This window comes from Euprymna scolopes, chromosome 40 (assembly GCF_053919585.1).
Source record: "Euprymna scolopes isolate OS-2025 chromosome 40, ASM5391958v1, whole genome shotgun sequence".
In the NCBI taxonomy this organism is placed as follows: Eukaryota; Metazoa; Mollusca; class Cephalopoda; order Sepiida; family Sepiolidae; genus Euprymna; species Euprymna scolopes.
Window position 1 is genome coordinate 66,046,211 of NC_136521.1, and position 17,349 is coordinate 66,063,559.

Sequence of the window (17,349 nt, forward strand, 5' to 3'; positions counted from 1 at the left end):
GTATGACACGATGCACTCTTAGGCAGGTTAGAGGCTACATTGGCCAAAACGTTGTGAGAATGACATTCAAGATGAGAACAATAGTCCGATTATACAATTAATCAATCCTTATCTCAAAAATTCATAAAGTCCAACATTCAAATTTCTTTGACAATTTTTTTACAAAGAAACATTATTGATGACATTTTTATTGTTTTCGCAATGAAATAATGAAAATTGTTCAATTTTAAGAAGGGGGTAATTTTATTATGTAAGTTTAATTCAAATGAAATAATTTTTCATTTCAGCTGATCGTTTCATCAAAGTTTCCAACTTACCTCAAGATATTTCTAATGATGTTCTCGGCTTTATCTTCTCAGAGTCTGTCAATGTTGAACGGAAACCTTCGTAAGTATTTCTACTGTATTCAGAATATCGATGTTATATATCTTTTTGGTTGACAGTGGTGTGCTTCTGCAGTATAATGAAATTATTATAGATTCCAACAATTATGAAAAATGATCCAGTATATGCGATAGATCTATTTATTTATTTTTTTTTTACAAAAAAATCATAGATACTAATAGAACTCTTGGAAATTCTACAGAAGTTGAAAATTTTTAAAACTGAAATAAATAAAAAATAAAACAAATAATGACGAATTTAAAACAATGTTTTAGCAAATTCTTTCTTAGCTCTTTGAAGCTAAAAAGAATTGATTTAAAAAATTTAGATTATTATTTATTTATTTATTTATTTTTTCAATGAAAATTCAAATAAACACACTGTTTTGTTTTTTGGGGTTTTTCTTTTGAATAATTATTTAATCTGAATTATAAAGGAACAAATGTCAATTCATTAGCACATTTTTTAAAAAATTTTAAACAGTATAATAAAAAAAACTTAGTCTCCTCTCAGCATGATTTTTTTTTTTTTTTTTTTTTATAAAATGAGATAGCCAATTTGAAACCGTAAGCAGACAGCCATGTTTTTTAAGAAATGGTTTAATGATTTTTAACTGATAAAAAGTGACTATAAAGTGATGTAATTTGTTTCTCCTTAATGTTTGTGATGATGATTTTTCTTTTTTTGATACTGGACGTACGGACAAACAAGTAAATTAATATTTAGATTAACAGTGCAATTTTTTCTGTTTTGAAATGGCAGATTTTAATGCCAAGCAAGAGAGATAAGTCTAAATAATGTTGCAGTTATGTCGCCTAAATTTTTAAGAATTCTTTTACAAGGTTCCTTTAATAATTTTCCAGACTTTTTGTCTAGACATTTAAAATTGTCATAGACTTTTGAAAATTCAGTATGTCATTGCTATAAATCTTATGAGATGACTGACCAATTTTTATAATTTCCGGGTTCAAATGAACAGTTACAACAGAAATTGGAATACACCCTACTAAAGCCTGATTATTACAGTTAGTGAATATCAAAAAATGCAATCTGGACGTGAGAACACTTAAGAAGAGCAATATGCAATAAAATTTTGTTTTAAATTTGTAAAAAAATGCCACAGAATGCTTCAAAATGCTTTTGGACCATCTAGCATGAATTGAGCATCAGTTTTTGAGTGGCATAAGAGACTCGAGGAAGGCAGGGAGTCTGTGAGGGATGATGAGAGGTGTAGGAGGAGTAAGGAAGTCAAAACATGAGAGCTGATTGGCCAAATAAAGAATTTCACGGATAAGGACCGTCGTGTGTCTATCGAGACAATAAGTGGACAGTTTGATGTCAGTGTGGGAACTGTACACACAATCATGAGGAACTAAAGATGTGGAAGATTTATGCAAAGTTTTTCCCTAGGATACTCAGAAGATCAGAAAGCAATTCTCCTTAAGACAACGTTTAAACAGTTTTGTAAGTATGAGCGTTAGTTCAGGCTGAAGTTTTTTGAGTACTATAATTAGAATACCGTCAGGGCCAGTTGCTTTACTGGAGTCAAGGTTTTTGATTAGCTTGGCAAGATTACGTACAGATATTTGTATATCACATAGCGTGTTTTCTGATACAGGAGGAAATATTGGGGGTTGGCGGCCTTGGTCGCAAAGGGTTGAATTAGCGGCAAAGTTCTTGGCAAAGGGTTTGGCTTTGTCTGATGCTGACGAGATTAACTCCGGTCCATTGATGATAGTTGGAATAGAGCACCCGCTTCTGTTCAGGATTCTGTTTGCTATTTGCCAAAACTGGTGGGAACCAAGCTGCTGCTCAGCTACTTTGGACTTGACAGACTGAGCATATAACTCTCTTGCGTTCTTTATTACTTTCTTACAATGGTTGCTGGCAGTCCTGAAAGCGGCTTTAGTTTCCATACATCTATTACATTGGAAGCAGTGGAAAAAGTGATTTCTATGCGCAATGGCAGCAGCACATTCTGAAGAGAACCATGGCTGGATGTTAGGTTTTTGCTGGAACTTTTTCAAGCCTATGAAACTGTCTATACCTACAATTAACCATTCCGTCAGGTCTGATACTATAGAGGACACATCCTTTTTAAACATGGTATGCAGAGATAGATCCGATTTAAATGTACAGAAACTAATCCAGTCAGCCATAGTGTATCGATATACTGTACGATGGAGAGGTACGTGTGAGGACTTCTTACATTTCATTTTTATCTTAATTGATACAACTGAGTGGTTGGAAGATCCAAGAGGAGATAGAATGGAAACTGAACATAGTTCAGCGCAAGTTATGAGAAAAAGGTCTAGGAGACTCGCATATTGGCCGTCATTTTCCGGCACACAGGTGGGTTCGTGAACAATCTGAGTGAGGTCATAAGCAATGAAAAAATCATGACAGAACCTCCCCTCATCATCGGTCTTATTTGAGTGGGTCAACCATTCCACATTATGAACATTGACGTCTCCACATACGTGAATGTTAGCTGAAGGATAAGCTGATAGAACTTGGTCAATTTTCTCAGATATGTTTTTGAAGATAGTAACCTCACAGTTATGGGGGCGATAGAGAGTAAATATAAATGCAGCAGTGTGAGCTAGTGCAACCCGGAAGCACATATAGGGTAAGTTAGGATCTTCTCTGGAGATATCCCTACCACATGGAAAGCCATTTTTAATATAGGCACATATTCCATGCCCATGGCGATCTTGGGGGTCAGATTTGGAAATTAAGTTAGTGTCCCTTAATTACGAACTCATTTAGGGAAATAGTCTGTACAATGCCAGTTTTGCTTAAAAATAAAAGGTCTGGTTTAGTCTCCTGTAATTGGGCTTCAACCTCTGGAAGTTCCCTGAACTTAATCTACACCTGCTCCTCCTTGTGCTTCAATGATATCACCATGGTAACAAAACTTCTGGATAATCTCAATAGACTCAACATCCAAGTATACTTTCTCCCCATCTGATTTCTCATTCTCTATCGTCTTAGACTTCTTGCAGTCAAATTAATTATTCTCTAACTTATGAATAACTAGCAGGGGTGCTTGGCGTTGCCGGGGTGTTTGGAAAAAAAAATGTGTTAGTAGGCAGGCAGGCTCGAACCCGTGACGCAAAGGCAGAAAAGAAAGTGAAAGAAAAGCTGACATCTTACCGTTACGCTAAGACATGAGAGGAAGTGAAAAGTGTTCAAAATCAACGATTAAAAAGTTGACTTGAAGTTAAGAATCACGCAGACGCAGAAACTGGCCTTCGTTTCTGCGCCTCCTCACGATATTTGGGAAAACTAGCTTCCCCGAAAAAAAGGGGAGCTCTCCAAATGAATAGCAATTGTCTGATGTGAAGGGTTTCCCCAACATTGATCAAAGCTGATTGCCTTCAAGACGTCTCGGCCATGAAGGCCAGGCGAGACGATTTGCTTCGATTAATTTCGCTTTATTTATACGAAAAAGACAAAGAAACACACGAAAGGACGGAATAGCATGAATTTTATAAAAGTCGATCAAAATAAATGTTAGAGACGACGTCTGTTCGCAAATCGTGCATATTATAATCTAGGTTGTATATAAATCGTAGATATTATAATCTAGGTTGTATATAAATCGTAGATATTATAATCTAGGGAGTATATAAAAAGTTCTAAAATAATATTAACGTGGTCAAGAGCCGCCACCCCTACCCCCGAAAAAAGCCTTTCACAGACATACAAAAATGTGCGCGCCATTTCTGTCTTTTATATATATACTAGCGGGGGGGGGGTACCTGGCGATGCCCGGATTTTTGGAGGTGTGTGTGCTTTTAGGTAAATCAAAACACCCGAATGTTTGTGTCCGGATCGAACCCGAACCCTTGAGTCGAAGTTGGAAATTAAAGTGTGGAAAAAAAACGTGCGACGTTAACCACTGGGCCACCACAAAATAGTAACGGAAACATGTTTGAAGTTATTCAAGTATTAAAACTTGGCAGGTGCCCGTACTTAATGAGGTCAACTTTGACTGCGGGGCAGGATTTTTAAATTTTTTTTTTTTTTTTCCCAAGATGTTGTGAGGAAAACCAGTTTTCCATAAAAACGGGATTGTCCAAATTGAATGGTAATCGTCTGATATAAGGAGAAACTCCACATTGATCAAAGCTGATTGCTTTCGGACGTTTCCGGAAAAATGCCACCAGAATTAGTTTTGCTTTTATTATACGAAAAAGCTTAATGCACATGCGGCGATCGGAAAATGTTGAATATTTATCTTTTCAAAGTTGAGCAAATTAAATAGACAGACGACCCCCGTTGTTAACTCATAGATATTATCATTTAGACGTGATATAAAAAGTTTTAAGAAATGAGTCGACCGATCGCTTCTCAGAAAAAAGCCTTTCTCGGACATACACAAAATGCGAACATACATACATACACACATTTTCGCTTGTATATTTATATATAGACTAACGGCGGGTACCCGGCATTGCCCGGGTATTTGTAGGTGTGTGTGTTTTTGGGTAAATGAAAAGAAAAAATGTTGGTTGTTTTTAAAAAAAAACGAAGCCTTCACACGCAGTTAGAAAATAATAAAGTGTGAAAAAAAAATGTGCAACTTGGCAGGTGCCCGTTTTTGACGAGTTAATGACGGAAACTTTGAGTGCGGGACAGTGTTTTATTTACTGCGAGTCTGTTCGCTTCTTTTTTTATACGAAAAAGCTTAATGGACATGCGGCGATCGAAAATTGTTGAATATTTATCTTTTCAAAGTCGGGCAAATTAAATAAACAGGCGACCCCTGGTTGTTAACTCGTAGATATTATCATTTAGGCGCGATATAAAAAGTTTTAAAAAGTTGTGAGGCGACCAATCGGTTCTCGGAAAGAAGCCTTTCTTGGACATGCTCGAAAACACACACACACAAATATTTCCGCTTTTATATTTATAGATTCCATGGCATTTCTTGCATATATAATAATTAAAAGTATGAGAAAAAGTTGAATTGCACTCAACTCCATTTCTACAAACTGAGGCAACTTTCCTTTGAAAACTTTCAATGTCACAACCACTTATTATCTTTTTGACAATTTTTCTCTACAAAACAACCAAACTAAACACCATGAATAAATATTTGAAGATATAAACAACTTAAAACATAAAATTTTTTACCAAAATGACCAGATCTGGAATTAAATAATTCTGGTCATTTTGGTAAAATCTGAAATCATTTTGGTAAAAGTCTGGTTATTTTGGTAAAATCTGGAATTAAATAATTCCAGAAGGGTTGATACATGCCAGAAATCAAAACAATCAAACCTACTTAGACAAACTCTAATTTGTTTTTTAAAAAAAATTTCATTGTGTGGAGTCGGACAATATTTACAATATCCAAATTGACGATAGAAAAGAAAAAAAAAATATAAGTTTGGAAAATTAGAAAAAAAGCTACATGCACGTACACCTGTACGCTATGAACAAGATCATCTCATAAAGTAGCAACTTTATGGCAACCTACCTGCCATATCTACTACCATCACGGAGGGACATCTATGATATGATGGTCACTGCCAGAAGAGCAAACAAGAGCTGATGAGAAATGTATTGTTGTGGACACCACGGCACGAGCATCTAGATTCACATACATCCAGCAAATTGCACGATGCCAACTGTTATCCTTAAGATCTAAGGCAGTTGATGGAAGATGGGAAAATCTGGAGAGAGACATTGGTACGGGCAAGGAACCCAACCAAATAGATGTAGGAAGGCTCTACTAACACAGTGTTTTCCAGATAATACAAAATCAAGCAAGACAGTCTCTAAATGGGAGTAGGGGCTGAGTGGAATGTAAAAAACAAAACAGATCAGGGTGGAATAGGTGGTGTTCTCTAAGAAATAAGACAACAGTTTAGGAGGAACTGAGGACAAAATAAAATGCGGGAAGTGCAAGATTGTCTTGTATACTGTCAAATATGGTGACTTGAACGTTGAATAATGCTTTTAAATTTATTGCTTTTTTTTTTTTTTTTTTTTGTCTTTTAGTTCCACGACAGCAATTGTGGAATTTGGTTCCGTTCGAGATGCAGAGAATTACATCCTAAAAGACAAGACGCTTATGATAGAAAACAAGGTTCTTGGAATTGAAGGCTTCTCTGCAAAAAATGAAGAACCATCGAATGACGGTAATGCCAACTTGGAAACTTTAATGAAAACAAAAAAAAAAGAAGAAATATCTTGTATATAAAAGGGCAGTTGTCTGTGTTTGTAAGTGCAGTATTTGTACAGTTTAATCAAGACATTAAAAAATGAAAATATCGGAAAACGTTTATATTGTACGTATCTGTTATGGAATGAAGTTCTCCGAATTTACTCAAGTAATTTTTTTTTTTTTTAATTTTTTTTACAGCAAAAAAAAAAAACAATTTATTATGATACCGAGCAAAAGATTCGATTTTTAGGAAGAAAAGCTAGTATTAGATAAAGAGGGAGTATTGGTGCTTTAAATTGAGTTATCTCCCTGTCGCGTGTTTAAAAAACGTTTTTTTTTCGCTGTAAAAAAAAAACAAAAAACTTCTCAATCAAATTAATTGAAATTTTTTTTAGATGTTTAGTTGAAAATGGATGCGTACAATGTACTTTCTTTTTTTTTTCTCGATATTTTAATTTTTTAAATGTCTTGATTAAACTGTACAAGTACCATAAGTGCATATGTTTGTATGTCCAGTTAGAAGTAAAAAAAAAAAAAAAAAAAAAAAAACTACAAAACAAATGCCTACAAACATTTCTGAATTTTTCAGATGAGGATTGTTTATTCGTATCATTCAGATTCTTTCGACTACTGTTCTTATCTGGAGTTTCATTTTCACAATGTTTTGGCTAATGTAATCTATGACCTTCAGGTCGAAATCCCGTCCATATTCCCGAGTTCAATACAAACATTCCTGAATTCAATAAGATACACCTGAAGAAAATCGGAGGTTACATCGACTGAAACGTTGTGAAAATGGCATTCAAGATAAGAATAGTAGTTTGAAGAATTCAAATAATACGGAATACCCACAAAGTTGGTATATTCTTGATCTGCGTTGCCCCAGATGAATAATAGCCAAAATATAAAAACAAAAATTTTTTTCTTTGATCCTAACCTCGCACATCAGAAAATGTTGATTTTTCCCCAGACATTTAATGTGAAGGGAAGTAACTCCGATTTTTGATTAAGGAGTGACTTCCCCTACTCTTACAAATTTCTTTAGAAATCAGTGCAACTTCAATGTGTCTTTGAAAAAATGCATTTCATAGAAAAACATTAGTACCTACTTACATTTCATGCCGAAATAAGTATGAATTCTAAAATTTACAAAAAAATAGAAAAATAATTATAAGTAAAAACAGAATTTTTCTATTATTCGGACTACTGTTCTCATCTTCAGTATTATTTTCACGTTTCAGCCGATGTAGCCTCTGACCATCTTCAGGTGTATCTTGTTGGACTCCAAAATCTGCGCAGTATTTCAAAAGGAACCTTTTATTTAATCTATGAAGTAAACCTGCTCTTGTTCTGTGCTAAAATACTTTATCCGTTGTACCATAGGTCGCAAGGTAAAATTCAGCTTTTCTGGAGGTTGAAGGTTTAATCTTCAGTACAGGTAATACTTAAAATTACTTAGGACTTCTACCCGGTCATGGCTGATGAAATCAGAGCATACGAAGTCCATGGATTAAATGAAGACTTCCATTTGAAATTCTGTGCAGATTCTCGAGTTCAATAAAAAGATCTCTGAGTTTGATATGATGCACCTGAATATTAGTGTTTGAATATATGATTAAGTGACAGTTTTAGTCATTTAGAACTGGTTTAAAGCTTCACCACTCATTCATTTTTCGACCAAATTTCAAATATTACGGTATATAGATCACCTTCTCAGCTATATTGTGAAAAAAAAATGTTCAATTTTAGTTTAGTAAAACAAAAATTATGAATTTACCAGTGTTTACAATCGTAAAAATCCATAAGTAGGTGAGTAACGTTTTTTTATGACTGGTTTCCATAGCAACCACGTCGCTTCAGCGGTAGTGTTTGAATATATGATTAAGTGGCAGTTTTAGTCATTTAGAACTGCTTTCATCGCTCACTCATTTTTCGACCAAAGTTCAAATATTACAGTTTATAGATCACCTTCTCAGCTATATTGTGAAAAAAATTTTTCAATTTTTGTTCAGTAAAACAAAAGTTTTGATGAATTTACCAGTGTTCAAAATTGTAAAAATTCGTAAGGCGGTGAGCGACGTTTTTTATGACTGGTTTCCATAACAACCACGTCGCTTCAGTGACTAGTATTGCTACTAATTCACTGCTCACGCGAAAAGAGAAGTAACAAGTGAAACTGAGAAAATGAAAGCCAATGAGTTTCGTACATTGCTATTACATATGTTATGTTTATGGGAGCAGAAAAATAAGACTGAAATTAAACAAATAAGTGAATTTACTGGAAGCCTGTAAAAATCATGGATTACAATAGAAAAATGCGAGCATGAAAAGTAATATAGTTAAACCTGGAAAAGAAAAGGACAAGATATTCTAGTAAAAAATATAATAAATTTATAATTTAAAATATTGCAGCATTAAGATTTTTTTTTTAATTCAATTTAACATTATATAATCAATTTTTAATGCTGCAATATTTTAAGTTATAAATTTATGATATTTTTTTCTAGAATATTTTGTCCTTTTCTTTTCCATGTTTAACCATATTACTTTTGATGCTCGCATTTTTCTATTGTAATCAAGAGATCAGAATGAATTTTTCAATATATATTTTCAGCAACCTGTTGAATAATATGGGCAACTTATTTATTTTTTTTTTTTGTATGCTTTACCATTTAATAGTGCACCCACTGCAACCTGCACCCACTCCTACAAAAAAAAAAACACTTTTAAAATAAGTTAGATACTAAAAAAGAATTGCTCTGTATTATATTAATGTACCTATTTACTATGTCACTAAACTGCACGAGTACTATGTACCTATTTACTATGCCTCCCCACGGGACAGTTAGACACCAGGGTCGTTTTTTAACGTGGAGAAAAGGTACAAAAATAAAAATTGTCTCAGTCGTGAAGGATTTCTCCTCCACCGAAAGAGAACAAGAAATGGAAGTGCAGCATCTGAAGAACAGATACTACACTTTGATCTTGACCAAAAGGCCAAGAAAAATGTAATCTAATTTATAAAACTCACTATGTCTGTCTGTTTGTCTGTCTCCATATTTTCAAACTCTATCTCTTCCGAAATTAAAAGTTGCAGAGCGGAGCTAGGGGCCTCAAATGCTTGGATTTTTTATGGACATTTTATTGGGCTTTAGCTGGTTGAAATAGTTTTGAAGGGGTCAAAAAGGGAATAAAATTGAAAAAAAACGTTTATACATTTTGTACATTCATCTGTTTATTTTTAAATTTTTAATCAGTTCATATGCATGTTATGTTGGTATTGTGGTAACATTACCAGCTTTGAATGCTACAGTTTTGCTTTTGGTTTCGATTCTAACTGATGGCACCCAAATACTTTTTTTTTTTTTTTTAAATAACGACTCTATAATAATATATACGAAATCTGGACTAATTAAAATATCATATTTAAACATATTTTACAACTGTGCAAAGCTCCCTTCCCCCCAACTTCCTGCTAGTAAGTAACATATTTTTAAGAGTCGATATATGTGAGCGTTCAATATCTATATGCTTGGTGAAATCTTAAATTATTAAACGTATTATTAATTTTAGAATATGTATATTTTGGTTAACAGGATGGGTGAGAAGGTGGGCACATTTTTCTAAAAAATTACGAAGATGGGGGTGAGGCTTAACAGTTTTTTCCTTTTTTCTTTCATTTTTTTTCTCTTCTCTTTTTTCATTTTTGATTACGTGTTAACAATATTCTGAAAATTAAAAAGAACTTCTAGTGTCTGGTTCAAATGCTCTAATCGTCTAAAACAATTTAATTTCTTTATCGAATTATTTAAATAAAAACTAGACTATGTATCCGCTCAAAGAAAGAAAAAGAAAAAAAAACTTAAAACTTGTGATGTATTTATTACTTATACCTGTCATGGGACTGGTATTTTTCTAGTTAACTATATAAATTTTAAATTGTTTTTGTAGATCCTCTGAAATCTCGACAACTTTACATTGAAAACTTACCCCGTTCAACAACCACTGAGTATTTGGACGTTCTTTTTCCATGTGCTAAATCAATAAAACATTTGGATGCGTGGTAAGGTTTTTTTTTTAATTCGTAAGGTTTTTTTTTAATTCGTAAGGTTTTTTTTTTAATTCGTAAGGTTTTTTTTTTAACTTGGTAAGTTATGTTTTTTTGGGTTTTTTTTTGTTGTATTTTTTCTTTTGCGTGTGTACATCAGGGACCCCAATTTTCCGCGATCACGGAATCGCGGAATTGTAGATTTGAAACGGAATTCTGTTTTTTTTCTGTTTTTTTTTTAGTGAAATTATTTTCTATGTAAAATTAATTATTTCTTTTTCTTTTTTTTTCTTTTCAAAAATAAACTTGCGGTGTATAAATATTATAATAAATAAAACAACAACCCTGTTATTTTTGTTCAATTCTTTATAAACATTTCTAATTTTTTTGAGACCTAAAAAAAACATTTCAAAATCAGTTATAACCAGTTTATAATGTGGAAAATATTAAATTTCAAATTTTGAGCTGTTTTTCAATTTGTGATATTTTTTTAAATGTTTGAATTAATGTTTAAATTTTGTTAGAGTATTTGAATTCTGATTGAAATACTGTTTTGCAAAAAGTTGTAGTTTTAATATACTTGAAGTCATTTGTTGTAAATACTTTTTGTGATGATAAAAATTCCAACATGTAAAAACATGTGTTTCTTCAAATAGAATAAAAGTTTCAATCGTTTGATAAGTTTTAATTTATCTCAATTTTCTCTTAAAAGTATTAAAAGTTCAATAAACATAAAACCTAAGGAAAATTAAATTTTGCAAATGTGAAAACGGAAAAAGACGGAATTTACTAAAATAAAAGTGGAAACGGAATCAAGGAAAATTTGAAACAGAAAATTGGGGTCCCTACATCAGATTATCATTAAAACTTATCGTTGTGTTTGTATCAATAACAACACGAATGCAGAAAGTAAAGGTAAAACAAATATATTAAGACAAAAAGATAATACATATTTACAAAGGTGCAGTTGGAAGATTGTCCGGCAGAGGACGTGTTAAAGTCTTTCATGGAGCAACCGGCACATGCGTCCTGCCTATCCGGCATTCGAACACAGCTCCCCGGTCTTGCTGACTTGATACCTTTATCTATATCTTGTTCACCCACGTATGCTAATTAGTGGGCGTCTCCACAACACTTATTTTTTGCACTGTTCAGAAAAATATCAATTTTATCAAAACATTAATTAAATACGTTTCAAATTATATAGAATCTATACAGTCATAAATACAAGATAAGATTTAAAAAAAAAAATGTATACATAATGTGGAATGAATGATAAATAGTAAGATTATACATCTAAAACAAGAACACGTATAAGGCTCCTGAAATTGTCCAGAAAGTACCAGGTAAAATTTGTTTATGACACTCTTCTGGAGGTTGAAGGTTCAATCCTCATTTTAGGCAATGCTATGAATACAACTGCAAATTGCTGAAGACGTTGACCAAGTCATGAATGACAGAATGAGAACATCGTACCCATGTATTAAATAAAGTGCTCCGTTCAAAATTCTTTGCAGATTTCTGCGTTTGATAGAAAATTCCAGAATCGACAAAATACACCTGGAGAAGGTTTTAGGTTATATTGGTCGAAACAATGTGTGTAACTAACCTTCAGAATAATCCAAACTTAAAAAAATTGTCAAATAAAAGACTGTCACATTCTAATCTGTTTTTTTTTTTTTATTATGTTATTGTTATTTAGCTCTGCTATTGCCGAGTATCGGACAGCAAAAGATGCTGAAAGGGAACTGCTGAAATCCAAGTCTCTTCGAATCGATCGACACAAGTTGTTCGTCAGGCTAGCCAAAGACTGTCACAGATTTGGTAAGTCAGCCGAGAAAAAGTCTATTCACATTTTTTTGTGTTTCTGCTTCTGCTCTGTTTCTGGCGGTATTGTTGTTAAACAGAGACGTGTGTGTCCGTCTGTTCATTAAGTATTTTAAGCTTGAATTAAAATGCAAAATCTGAAGTGAAGTATGATGGTTTTATTGTGCTTTAAAAGGGAGATGATAATATTGTATGTATGGTGATTCAAAAAAAAAAATCAAAAATTGTGTTTGCGGTTTTTGGCTGAATCAAGCCATGCAAAATTTATCAACTTAAAACTTAATAATCAGGGTTCACACAGGCTTGAAAAGTCCTTTAATATTGACTTTTGCTTTGAAAAGGCTTTATTTCTAATACTAGCTGGGTGCCCATTGTTGCCTGGGTATTTGGAGATGTGTGTTGAGCAAAAAAAAAAGTGATAGTAGGCAGGCAGGTTTGAACCCGTACCGCAAAGGAGGAAAGAAACGCGATGTCTTTGCTGTTGCGGCCATCACCAAACCGGAAGTGACATAGGTTTAAATTAAGGTCAGTCAATTGGAAAGAGGGGATGACTTTTGAAAATATCGTCGAAAAAAAGCAACTCCTCCCTGTAGAAAAGGGCCCAGTTGAGGGTGAAGAAATTAATGTTTTTCGTCAATTTTTCGATATTTGTCATTTGAAGGATGGAGCTTCAAAACAATACCAATCTCCTGAAAATCTATCGCTTCTCTCAAAAGTTTTAGGCAGATATTTAAATAGACAGGTGAAATTTATATTATAGACTAGCAGGGGGTACCCGGTGTTGCGCAGGTGCTTGTAGGTGTGTGTAGGGGGGGGTAAGTAATAACCCTTTTTAAATACTATAAACAAAACGATGTTAAAAAAATCGGAAAAACCAAAACAAAAAAAAATGAAGAAAAATGAAAAAAAAATGGCATAAATAACCATGTCGGATCGAACCTGCAATCTTACTATAACAATGCTGTGTGTATGGGGGGGGGTAAACTAAAGAATAAACAAAGTAATAACCCTGTTTAAATTAAAAGAAAAATAAAAACGTTGCCTGGGTGTTTAAAGGTGTAAAAGAAAAAAAAATGGTTTTGGTCGGGAGGCAGGATTGAACCCGGAAGCCTTGACGTGGAGGTGGAAACAAAAGCCAACCACTTAACCGTCTCAGCCACAAGTGAGAGAAATTGATTAGCATGTTAAGTTAAGGCTTATAAAGCGAGTGAAAGAGGTTTGATTGACAGGTTGACGCTAAATGAGGTCATCACGGGAGCGTTACGATGACATGACAGTATTTTTAGTTTTCGCTTCCCCAAGGGGGGGAAGAGCAGCTCCACATTTAAAGGGAATTGTCCAACTCGAATAGCAATTGTCTGATATAAGGAGAAACTCCACATCGATCAAAAGCTGATTGCTTTCTGGACGTTTCTGCGTGAAAGCTGAGAACACAAACCGTTTGAATTTATTTTCACTGTATCTATACTAAAAAGCCAAACAAACAGGCGACACAGCGAAATTGCGCGAATCTTATAAAAGTCGATGTAAACAAATCTAGACGCAACGCGCGTTTGCAAATCGTAGATATTATGATTCAGACGGTATATAAAAAGTTTTAAGACATAGTAATCCCATCGTAAATGCCGGCGAAAAAAGCCTTTGCGAGGCATACATAAAATGATCACATTTTGCCTTTTATATATATATAGATATTACCTTGAAAATATGGAAAAAAATCGTATTCCTTATGTCCAGTAAAAATGTGTGTCAAAATATTAAAAGTAAAATCGAAATAAATACTATGAAATTGTTTGGGTTTTTTTTTAAAGTATTTTTTGTATAAATAAAACGAACCTAATCGGGGCGATGGTACAGCGCCTGGCCTTTCATGCCGGAACGTCTTGAAAGCAATTAGCTTTGATCAATGTTGGGAAACCCTTCGTATTGGACAATTGCTATTCATTTTGACACTGCCAGAGGTTCCCCCTTTTTTTTTTTTCTTTTTGGGAGAACGACCTCGTGGGGAAGCAAATAAATACCACGAGAGAAAGCGGAAAGCTTTACTGGCCTCAGGCCATGTTTAAAAGTCACTTTCATTTCTGCGCCGACTCCTATTATTCTCAACTTCATTATCATTGAGTTGACAACTTTTGGATTGATATCGCTAAATTTTAACGCTTTTCAATTCCTGTGGCATCATAGCGCCGTAGTAAGAATTCATGTTTTCTCTCCCTTTTCCGCCTTCGCGTCACAGGTTCGAGCCTGCCTGCCTACTACTACTCTTTTTTTTTTTTTTTTTTCTGAACACACACACCTTCAAACACCCCAGGCAATGCTGGGCACTTCCGCTAGTATATATATATATATATATATATATATATATATATATATAATTTCATGAATGTGATGTTGAATATAGGTAACTCATAAACAATCAAAATCTATTGGATTACATGATTGATCAATCGAGGTGTGCTTGGAATATACCGTTGCCTGTTTGGAAAGTTCATCTTTTAGTGATTGTAGCACGGACAGATATCTTAGCAGAGAAGAAATAGTTCTGTTAGTTCATGTTTGGACAATCATGCATTTTGTCTATTGAATTGCTGGTTTTAGCCTAAATTGGATCTGTTTCATTGGCCCTTCAAAGCAATGCCATGAATCTCTTACGTAAAAGAAATAGTTATAGTGTGTGTTGATATACAGGATGAAACGATAAAATTGTCGCTCTATAAAAAAAGTCTATATTCCATTTCCGTTTGATGAAAACCAGTTTTATTTTTTTGTTGCAGACCATCTACTAGTTGGCAAGTTGTGTACAAATCCCAAGAGCGATAGGAACCTTCTATCATGCCTAAAAGTGACACAAATGTTCAATAAGCAAGATTGGAGATGCGTCACTGTACAACTCCTGCTCTCTACCAATCCAAATTATGACAACAGGACTATTGCCAGCACTTTCAAAATGCAAATCCAAACAGTTCAACACTTGAGGGTACAGTTCAGCAAAGTTTCCAGCTACGGTTATGCCCTTTGGTGTGGTTTCAAGTGAGGGTCACATCATGCTACCCCACATCTTCGAAGTTAGTTTGAAAGTCAACACCAAAATATACCTGGATATGCTATAGAATGTGGTGTTCCCGTAGTGCAATCAGGTGACTGTTGGCAGATGCTGGGTGTGGCAGCAGGACTCAGCGCCAGCCCACAAGGCCAAAGAGACCCAGGTTTGGTTTCAGTACTAACTTGATTATGTAGTAGAGCTGACATTTATTCAATGTAGTCGCCTTCAGCCTCAATCACCACCTCGATATGGGTCTGTAACTGGGAGCCTGCCTTTTCCACAAGCGCCGACAGGAGCTCTGCGAATACCTGATAGATAGCGGCGGTCAGGATGGCTTTGGTGTTGTGGGAGGTCATGTTGGTGATGTTTTCAACGTATGATCTAATGAAGTTGTCCAACAGGTTCGGGTCAGGGGAGGCGGGAGGGGCCAGTGAGAGAAGGATACAAAGTCGTATCACTCCTTCTGAAGCCAAGCTTGGGTCTCTCAATCTAATATAATAAAGTTCTATCTAATTTATTTCTCAAGTTTAATTTATTTATATATATGCACACACGTTTTATTTAATTTATTTTATATACACACACACACACACACACGTTTAATTTATTTATATACACACACGTTTTATTTAATTTATTTATATACACACACACACACACACACGTTTAATTTATTTATATATACACACACGTTTTTAATTTATTTTATATACACACACACACACGTTTTTAATTTATTTATATACACACACACACGTTTAATTTATTTATATACACACACACACGTTTAATTTATTTATATACACACACACACACGTTTAGTTTATTTATATATATACACACACACACGTTTAATTTATTCATATACACACACACACGTTTTATTATTTATATACACACACACATTTTATTTTTTTACTCTGAATACAATTGTGAATTACTTTAGGACTTCTACCTTATCATGGCTGATGGAACGAGAACATACTACCCCCATGGATTAAAGAAAGGGTTCCATTCAAAAACCCTTTGCAGATTCCTAAGTTTGACAAAATGCACCCAAAGAAGGTTGTAGGTTACATCGGCATAAACATTACGAAAAATGAAACTAAAAGATGTGAACAGTCGTTTGAATAATTCAAACGAGACGGATTATGAGTCATCAGTTCAATAATTCACAAAAACTTTTATTCTTGTTAACTAATCTGCGCAATTGCTGAATTTTCTACTATAAAGAATTCAACCACAAAAAGATCTGGCTGACCATTATTGCAATACATATGTAACAATAGGGCAGGTCGATTTTGGAACCCCCGTGAGGCAATGGTGATGATAGTTGGAGTTTGACATAGAAAAGACCTACACAAAATATTTTTCGCAAAATCGTTATCTTTGCTTGAGGAAATGACTTTAAAAGTTGAAAAATTGAAGTGATTAAAAGTTTTTCTGTGAATTGTTAAGAACGTCCCGTCATCAAAACAATCCGTACTGGTAAGAAAATGGAATCATTATTTAGAATAATTTTTAAACTACATTTTTAAATAAAATGAGTGAGGATAATGAATTAATAAAATAAAGTCATGTAAAGGCAAAATTATGTTTTTTAAATGATAACAACCAAAGTTCGCTTTTTCATTTCAGGAACTTTTTGGGGGTGGAAACATTTTAGATTTCACCGTCGCAAAACACGCTCGTTATTAACATTGAAAAATCAACGTTTGTTTATTATTTAATTTGAAAACATTATGATTTAGGCTTAATTATTTCGAAAGGAAAAACGAAAAAGACTTGTTTAAAATATGTATTATTATATTTCAAGTGCCTGCAGTGAATTTAAACATATTTTTTTTATTTGTTTTTCTATTAGGTTGA

General features: G+C 33.9%; 1 protein-coding gene and 1 pseudogene across 1 annotated transcript in view; one reads left to right on the forward strand and one right to left on the reverse strand.

Annotated features, from left to right (window-relative positions):
- LOC145265586 (uncharacterized) overlaps positions 1–17,349 on the forward strand; it is a 62,448-nt gene that overhangs the window by 22,403 nt on the left and 22,696 nt on the right. The window contains exons 2-5 of the mRNA XM_080121594.1: positions 288–387; positions 6,397–6,536; positions 10,514–10,625; positions 12,313–12,434. Coding sequence (XP_079977720.1) covers positions 288–387; positions 6,397–6,536; positions 10,514–10,625; positions 12,313–12,434 — 474 coding nt within the window. The remainder of the gene's footprint in view (positions 1–287; positions 388–6,396; positions 6,537–10,513; positions 10,626–12,312; positions 12,435–17,349) is intronic.
- Positions 9,439–9,572, reverse strand: LOC145265859 (U2 spliceosomal RNA; annotated as a pseudogene).